At 43.2% G+C, this 10,648-nt stretch overlaps 1 protein-coding gene across 1 annotated transcript; it reads right to left on the reverse strand.

Moving 5' to 3' along the window:
* Positions 1-3,928: 3,928 nt before the first annotated feature.
* Positions 3,929-5,154, reverse strand: LOC144952257 (olfactory receptor 1500-like). The gene is given in 2 exon segments (XM_078882692.1): positions 3,929-4,911; positions 4,914-5,154. Coding segments are annotated over 2 exon segments (1,224 nt in total).
* Positions 5,155-10,648: the final 5,494 nt, after the last annotated feature.

Consider the following 10,648-nt stretch of genomic DNA (forward strand, 5'->3'; position numbering starts at 1 on the left):
GTTACGACACATTTATACTTACGCGATCTAACCCAAAAAACCTTACTCTTTGGTTCTTTCGGTAAAGTCACGTAGGTAGAAATAAAACAAAATAAATCACGACGTTTCGTTTTATTTTCTACCCACGTGACTTTACCGAAAGAACCAAAGAGTATGGATTCCTGCAGTCACGAAAGCTTCAAATCAAAGACCAAAAAAACTTTATTATTAATAATATTGGTCGCGAAAGCCTTCTAAGCTTTAACGGGAATGCACCATTTAAAGAGATGGGGTTTTCCAAGGCAGGCTTGAATATAGCTACCGACTCATTCTCATGATAACACACACACACACCGTCCCATCGGTTTCATATAAAGAATGCTTTAAAAAAACGTTAACACTTCTGAGAATTTGCAACAATACCACAAGAAATATTCCTCCGGGCTCTGGAGACTACCTGGAGAAGATTACTGGCATGTGTTGACAATGATGGTGAACAAGTAGAGACTCTGACTTTTTGAAGCAATTACATACGTAATGAGAGGACATATCTGGGTTGCTGTTGGATTACACCTCGTTACAATGATTGGCTCTGCCGGTCTTGGTCCACAGCCAATGGGGGGACGAGTTAGGGGCGTGGTCCTGACGTAACGGGAAGGTGACAGCTGTGAGTAGATGATTGGTTCTGCTGGCTTTAGCCACAGCCAATGGGGGGACGAGTTAGGGGCGTGGTCCTGGGAGCGTACGATGGAGTCTAGAAGATTCCATAGAGGCTAACCAGGATTGGTGGAAAGGTACCACGTGACCCGGGTATTAAAAGGGGTGGAGACGAACAACACGTGGTCAGATCTGGAACGAACGGAGGGTGAGGCCACGCTGGAGCGGGGTCCAGGCTGCCACGTGGCCTCGCGTCTCTCTCTCTCTCTCCCTCTCACGCTGTCTGTCGGCAGCGTGAAGGAGTAAGATGGGAGTGTTGTGAACGAAAGACAAATAAAGACCGGATTCCAGAAGTCGCTTCCACGACCTTTATTACACATACATTTGTATTATCCGGTTTTTTTACCATTGTAGTGACTAACTCGGAGACGATAAAACTTGGAGGCACTTCTTTAATTAACGAGCACCAGCGGTATAATACACACCTTACGTGGGTACAAACTCTACAGTCGCTCGCCTATACACAACTCTACGTGGGTGCACACTATTACCGTTGCTAGCCTACACACAACACTAACCGTCTAACACTGATGCCGCTGAACCGAGACAGCCAACAACGATCTAGCAGCGCAATATCGAGTGAAGACGACAGCGATGATGGCGACGAGACGACAGCGACGATGGCGATGATCTTGAGTAGTCTTCTTGGTTCTTTCGGTAAAGTCACTTAGAAGGAAAATACTAAAATAATAAAAATATAACGTAATAAAATAATTCGCACGACGTTTCGGCCACAACGCAAGCAGCCGTCCTCAGGTGAAGAATGAAACACCACCAAGCTTGGAGCGTATATTTAAGCTGGGTTGTTGGGAGAAGAGCGCCTTGACAAAGGAATTTATGTTTTAGTTTTATTATTTTATTATTTCCCTTCTACGTGACTTTACCGAAATAACCAAGAAGATGAATCCCTGCAGTCACGAAAGCTTTACATCGAAATTTAAAATAATATTTTATTATGTTTTATTTTTATTCTTTTATTATTTCCCTTCTACGTGACTTTACCGAAAGAACCAAGAAGATGAATCCCTGCAGTCACGAAAGCTTTAAATCGAAATTTCACGCATTGATTCTCAAATGTGGAGACGAAGGGCAAAAGCAGAGAAACCCCGTAGAACATATTCTGAGGTTTTTTCGGTAAAGTCACGTGACTTTACCGAAAAACTTAAGAATATGAATCCTTGCAGTCACGAAAGCTTCAAATCTAGAACCCGTAGAACATAACACGCGACCAGCATCGTCAGGCTCCGGGAAATAACCCTTCACCTCCTGCGTAACCAGGCAAGGGTAAGAACATTTCCTCGCCACGGTGACACCGGTGCAGCCGGTCACCCAGTTAATCTCGTTTGGCAACACCAATGGGAAGCGATTGTTGGGGTTGGTGGTGGAGAGGAGGAAGCGAGTCAGCAGCCAGCTACGAATATCCCGGCACAGATTAATGCTTAAGTAGCCATATGATGATAATTGGTTTTTTACCCTTCTGTCTGGCAACAAAACTGACACCTTTTTTTACAAGGAGTCATGTTTGCATAGACCACAATACCTGCAGCCATCATGCAAACAAAAAAACATAACTCTGATAATATATGCATTATCAGAGTTATGTGCAAACAAAAAAACATAACTCTGATAATATATGCATTATCATAGTTATGCTTTTTTTTGCATTATGGCTGCAGGTATTGTGGTCTATGCAAACATGACTCCTTGTAAAAAAAAAAGGTGTCAGTGTTGTTGCCAGATAGAAGGGTAAAAAACCAATTATCATATTTTTTACTGGCAAATGAGGTTCCAATGGTAGCCATATGATTTAAAACAAATCATGTCACGACGGTTAGTGTCTGATCTTCAAACGGTTCTGCCATCGGCAAACTTCACACTCGTCAGAATCGGAATATTTAGTGAGAACCGGTGGAGGAATCACGTGGGCTATGAAACTCTTTTTCATAGATGTCAAGTCGAGGGCACGGGGTCAGAACGTGGCAATAACAAACAATAAAAAAAAATATGATAGGAGTGCAAAGTATAGTAAAGGTGAGCAAATCACTTTAACAAGTATACAAATTAAACTAAACAATTTTTGACTTGAAGCTTTCGTGACTGCAGGAATTCATATTCTTTGGGTCTTTCGGTAAAGTCACGTAGATAGGTTCAAAGAAAATAACAAAAAAAAATCGCAAAAAACTACGACGTTTACATTTTTATTGTACCAGGTAAGGTGCACTGAGCAATTCACTTCTCTGTCAGAAGCGATCTACCCACAAATGAAAGCTAAACAGAAATTGGCTTATCATGTGTAACCAAATAATCTAAATACTCTGAACGCATGTTTACAAATGTGGAGGGGGAAAACCGGAGGATCCGGAGAAAAAATCCACGCGACCACGGGGAGATTTAGAGACACGTCAAACTCCAAACGTACGACAGGCTTCAGGGTCGGAATAGAACCCCCGACCTCCTGCATACCAGGCGAGAAAAATAACATCTCTCCACATCGATCTGAGTGCCCAGGTTTGGCAGCAGTCGGTAAAAAAACTACCAACTAGATCTGTCACGCGTAGCCTACACAGCGATGTACCACCGCTACCATGCGCATCTTTGTCACTTAGAAAAGTGATGAGGATGATGGTACAGGTGTGTATGTATGTCAGCATGCTGAACTTCCTTCGCCCTGCACGTAACTAACTTCTCTCCTCTGACGACATGTACCCCCGTCAGAGGAGAAAATTTGGAGAGTCTTCAAATATTTTAAAGCAAATATTGCGGAAGATAAAGATGCGAGATTCACAATCAGAATATTTATTTATAACGGAGGAATGAGATTAAGACTAGGGTGGCCATTGCAACTTAAATGTTGGGAAAATCTACGGGCAGATAAAAAAAATCCATCGAGTCCTAATAATCTACCTTCTGTGAACGATAGCATTATCTGCAGAATTATAAAGCTGTGCTCATTGGATATCCAGATCAGGTGTAACAAGATTTGAAGATACTCGTTTATTCCAGAACTGACCGTTACGACGCAAGATTGGAACAAGACTGGACACGGACTGGATTCAGATTGCAACCAGATAGTTGCGCGCTAGTTAGTCATAACCAGATCGAAAACAACCGGATCAGATTGAATGGTGTGACAATAGACTCAAGCATATGTGAACCAACTGAAGCATCTGTGCAAAAAATATCTTCATAGCCCAGCCTCCAGTCTAAACAAAAAAAACAATTCCGATTCTAATTATGGCAACTCGGCTTTTCCCATAGAAATCTTCCGACGCACCATCTTCAGGACTCCACGACGAATCGCGTCCGTGCGAAGTCCATAGACGATGGGATTCAGGGCCGGCGGGATGACGTACTGCAGCGACTGCAGGGGCACGCGCACCTCACGCACGACCCCCGAGAAGAACTGGAGGCCACTGCCGACTGTGAACAATATGGAGCCGAAGTAGATGCAGATGATGGCGAGGTGGGTCATGCACGTCTGGAATGCCCGCTGGTTCTGCCGGAGGCTCCTCTTACGAAACTCGAACAGGATGAGGCAGTAGGCAACCGCCACCACGAGCAGGGGTAAGACGATGGCCACGAACACGTTGGCGTACACATACACGATGTTGTAGTAGACGTCGCCGCAAGCCAGGTTGGTGAGCACCATGAAGTCGCAGTTGGGCGCGAACGTCACCAGCGGTTTGCAGAAGCTCAGACGCAGCACCATGCCCACGTAGCCCATGCCCGGCACGACCGAGATGGCCACGATGGCCAGGAATGCCTTGGTGACCCGCGCGTTCGATACGAAGCTGTGGTAGCGTAGCGGCTGCCCGATGGCAATGAAGCGGTCGATGGACATGAGGGCCAGGACGTAGCCCTGCATTCTGATGGTCACGTGGAGGAAGAACATCTGAGTTATGCACTCGGACAGGGACACGTTGTTGTAGGACATGAGGTTGGTCATGATCCTTGGCAGGGAGTTCGTGGTCTCGACTACGTCCGTGACGGACAGCAGGGCCATGAGCACGTACATGGGCTTGTGCAGATTCGACTCGCGGTAGATGACAAGGCACAGCAGGAGGTTGCCGACCACCGTGACGAGGTAGACGAAGAGGATGGCGATGAAGGCGAAATACCGGAAGCTCGCAGGCTCCCGGAATGGCGTGGCCATGAGGATGGAGGTGAACGATGGTGGGGAGGTGTTGGTGGACAGGTTTGCCTCCATCATGGGGAGGACCACCTTTGGGACAAAGCAAGACAACAGCGGAAGTATCTTCCTCCGCAAAAAAGAATGATACGAGCACAGCAGGGTCCTGAAGGAGTATTGTTCACAACGAGTAAACGCGGTGTGTGTGTGTGTGACGGTCGTGAATGAAATACACGCGGGCAATCGAAAATGGCGGTGCAAAAGTGTGGGGGGCAATGGGCACCAGATAAAGGTTACGTAAACAATGTGTTTTGGTCTGATAGGAACATTTAAAAAGGGGGGGGGCAGAGCGAAGGGAAGGAACCACGCTGAGGACGAGCGTCGAAGATGTTCCAACACGGAAATATTTTTAAATCCTTTATATTAAGTTCACTTGCTTGCTTGCGCACTTACGACCGTGCAAATCTTTCGGTCGTTTTTTAACCCACTTCCCGTGATCCAATCGAGCTGACATTTTGCACACAGACTCGTTGTGTGCGTGACAATTTGTTTTCGTGAAAAAATTTTTCAATAACTTTACACTTTTTAGGAATTTTTTTTTATATTTAATTACCAATTGCTTAATGGTGGCAGGCAATCATCTGACCCATAGGTGGCAGCCATCTCAAGCCAGAGGACGAGAGGACTCTAGCCGCCACGCATATAAAGGATTTATAGTGAAAAACTTTGTTTTTACGGGTTAATTGTTTTGTTACCGAACACAATTGTAGCGAATGAAATGTTTAATAGGAAAAAGGAGGCACTTCTGGGGCTACGGAAGAGAGTTAGAGGCACTAAAGTGATCCTATAGGTGAAGATATTCGGTAGAAAACCTATTCAATCGACCTCAGAGCTCAGCCGATCTCCGACAGAGATTTCACCTTGCCACCTTCAAACTGTGCATCAATATGACTATATGGGAGATGCACCTTTCATATGGCTATAAGACAGATGCACCTTTTGTATGGCTATATGGGAAATGCTCCTTTCGTATGGCTATATGGGAAATGCACCTTTTGCATGGTTTAATGGGAAATGCACCTTTCGTGTAACTATATGGGAGAAGCAACTTTTGTTTGGCTTTATTGGAGATGTGCCTTTTGTATGGCTGTATGAGAGATGCACCTTTTGTATGGCTATATGGGAGATCCATCTTCCATATGGCTATATGGGAAATGCACCTTTCGTATGGCTATATGGGAAATACACTTCCCTTGTGGCTATATGAGAGATGCACTTTTCGTCTCCCTATATGGGAGATGCCCCCTACAGTATGTCTATATGGGAGATGCACCTTTTGTATAGCCAGCGACTAACGTTGCCCATGGACTCGCCATGGCCATAGACTTTCACTGCCCGTAGACATTGCCCAGACTCATATTGCACATAGACTAACATTGCCCAAAGACTAGCATTGCCCAACGACTAACATTGCCCAAATACTAGCATTGCCCAAAACTAGCATTGCCCAAATACTAGCATTGCCCAAAGACTAGCATTGCCAAAGACTAGCATTACCCAAAGACGAACATTGCCCAAAGACTAACATTGCCCATAGACTAGCATTGTCCAAATACTAACATTCCCCAAACACTAACATTGCCCAAAGACTAACATATCCCAGAGACTAACATTGCCCAAAGACTAACGTTGTCCAAATACTAACATTCCCCAAATACTAACATTGCCCATAGACTAGCATTGTCCAAATACTAACATTGCCCAAATACTAACATTGCCCATAGACTAGCATTGTCCAAATGCTAACATTGCCCAAAGACTAACATATCCCAGAGACGAACATTGCCCAAAGACTAACATTGCCCATAGACTAGCATTGCCCAAATACTAACATTGCCCAAACACTAACATTGCCCAAAGACTAACATATCCCAGAGATTAACATTGCCCAAAGACTAACGTTGTCCAAATACTAACATTCCCCAAATACTAACATTGCCCATAGACTAACATTTCCCAGAGACTAACATTGCCCAACAACTAACGTTGCCCTTAGACTACCATTGCCCATCGACTAGCAAATTCTTGAGTGAAATCATGAACCGCCAACAGCGGGCACCAATACACACGTTTCAATTGCTCTAACGTCTGAGACCATCGCTAATTGTAATCCATCATTTAACACGCAACTTCAATCATTGCTAAATACCCCAGTGCAATGCATCTTCTTCTAAGCCTTGAGAGATTTTGAAACATCGAGTCTGCAATTAAATTCATAAGCTTGGAGTCTAAGTGCTGTAATTGACTCCTTGGATTTTCTCCCTCCATGAGCTGATATGCTTTGCCGATCCTCAAATCAAATCCACTATCGTAACATACGTACAGACAAAGACCCCGTATAAACTTAACAGACTTTGGGGCAAGTACTGTTAGCGAGCACCTATAAAGGCCGAAACGGTACAGGAGGGGGTGGGTGGCCAACACCACGCCCGACCGCCTTTGTCTCCCTAGTAGCGATGTTTACACACGAGGTACTCATTTGAGACTGAGTCAACCTAGAGGAGGCCCAGGCCCGGTTTAGATCATTCGTAGCGCTGTGCGCTAAACCGCTACACTACTGCTCACCGTTACATACAGATTCATAGTCACATAGACTCACATGATCCACAGACTTAGATAGAGATCCATATATTGATATACAGACCCATAGAGTCACATATACTCACATGATCAATAAACTTAGAGAGAGAGATACATTGACTGATAAACAGACCTCCAGAGTTACGTAAACTGACATGATCTATAGACTTAGATTCAGATATATAAACTGATATACAGACCCATAGAGTTACATACACTCACATGACCCATAGACTTACCCAGACATCCATAGAGGCGCATACACTCACATGATCTATCGTTGTATATAGAGATACATAGACTCATATACAGACCCATAGAGTCACACACACTCACATGATCCATAGACTTAGATAGAGATACATAGACTCATATAGAGACCCATGGAGGCACACACACTCACATGATCCATAGACTTAGATAGAGATACATAGACTCATATAGAGACCTATAGAGTCAAACACACACTCACATGATCCATAGACTTAGATAGAGATACATAGACTCATATAGAGACCCATGGAGGCACACACACTCACATGATCCATAGACTTAGATAGAGATACATAGACTCATATAGAGACCCATAGAGTCACACACACTCACATGATCCATAGACTTACTATAGAGATACATAGACTCATATACAGACCCATAGAGTCACACACACTCACATGATCCATAGACTTAGATAGAGATACATAGACGCCTATACAGACCCATAGAGTCACACACACTCACATGATCCATAGACTTAGATAGAGATACATAGACGCATATACAGACCCATAGAGTCACACACACTCACATGATCCATAGACTTAGATAGAGATACATAGACTCATATAGAGACCCATGGAGGCACACACACTCACATGATCCATAGACTTAGATAGAGATACATAGACTCATATACAGACCCATAGAGTCACACACACTCACATGATCCATAGACTTACTATAGAGATACATAGACTCATATACAGACCCATAGAGTCACACACACTCACATGATCCATAGACTTAGTATAGAGATACATAGACTCATATACAGACCCATAGAGTCACACACACTCACATGATCCATAGACTTAGATAGAGATACATAGACTCATATACAGACCCATGGAGGCACACACACTCACATGATCCATAGACTTAGATAGAGATACATAGACTCATATAGAGACCCATGGAGGCACACACACTCACATGATCCATAGACTTAGATAGAGATACATAGACTCATATAGAGACCCATAGAGTCACACACACTCACATGATCCATAGACTTACTATAGAGATACATAGACTCATATAGAGACCCATAGAGTCACACACACTCACATGATCCATAGACTTAGATAGAGATACATAGACTCATATAGAGACCCATGGAGGCACACACACTCACATGATCCATAGACTTAGATAGAGATACATAGACTCAAATAGAGACCCATAGAGTCACACACACTCACATGATCCATAGACTTACTATAGAGATACATAGACTCATATACAGACCCATAGAGTCACACACACTCACATGATCCATAGACTTAGATAGAGATACATAGACGCATATACAGACCCATAGAGTCTCATACACTCACATGATCCATAGACTTAGATAGAGATACATAGACTCATATACAGACCCATAGAGTCACACACACTCACATGATCCATAGACTTAGATAGAGATACATAGACTCATATAGAGACCCATGGAGGCACACACACTCACATGATCCATAGACTTTGATAGAGATACATAGACTCATATACAGACCCATAGAGTCACACACACTCACATGATCCATAGACTTAGATAGAGATACATAGACTCATATAGAGACCCATAGAGTCACACACACTCACATGATCCATAGACTTAGATAGAGATACATAGACTCATATACAGACCCATAGAGTCACACACACTCACATGATCCATAGACTTAGTTTAGAGATACATAGACTCATATAGAGACCCATAGAGTCACATACACTCACATGATCCATAGACTTAGTATAGAGATACATAGACTCATATAGAGACCCATGGAGGCACACACACTCACATGATCCATAGACTTAGATAGAGATACATAGACTCATATAGAGACCCATGGAGGCACACACACTCACATGATCCACAGACTTTGATAGAGATACATAGACTCATATACAGACCCATAGAGTCACACACACTCACATGATCCATAGACTTTGTATAGAGATACATAGACTCATATACAGACCCATGGAGGCACACACACTCACATGATCCATAGACTTAGATAGAGATCTATAGACTCATATAGAGACCTATAGAGTCAAACACACACTCACATGATCCATAGACTTAGTATAGAGATACATAGACTCATATAGAGACCCATGGAGGCACACACACTCACATGATCCATAGACTTAGATAGAGATACATAGACTCATATAGAGACCCATAGAGTCACACACACTCACATGATCCATAGACTTACTATAGAGATACATAGACTCATATACAGACCCATAGAGTCACACACACTCACATGATCCATAGACTTACTATAGAGATACATAGACTCATATACAGACCCATAGAGTCACACACACTCACATGATCCATAGACTTAGATAGAGATACATAGACGCATATACAGACCCATAGAGTCACACACACTCACATGATCCATAGACTTAGTATAGAGATACATAGACTCATATACAGACCCATAGAGTCACACACACTCACATGATCCATAGACTTACTATAGAGATACATAGACTCATATACAGACCCATAGAGTCACATACACTCACATGATCCATAGACTTAGATAGAGATACATAGACTCATATAGAGACCCATGGAGGCACACACACTCACATGATCCATAGACTTAGATAGAGATACATAGACTCATATACAGACCCATAGAGTCACACACACTCACATGATCCATAGACTTAGTATAGAGATACATAGACTCATATACAGACCCATAGAGTCACACACACTCACATGATCCATAGACTTAGATAGAGATACATAGACTCATATACAGACCCATGGAGGCACACACACTCACATGATCCATAGACTTAGATAGAGATACATAGACTCATATAGAGACCCATGGAGGCACACACACTCACATGATCCATAGACTT

Source organism: Lampetra fluviatilis, chromosome 66, assembly GCF_964198595.1.
Source record: "Lampetra fluviatilis chromosome 66, kcLamFluv1.1, whole genome shotgun sequence".
NCBI lineage: Eukaryota > Metazoa > Chordata > Hyperoartia > Petromyzontiformes > Petromyzontidae > Lampetra > Lampetra fluviatilis.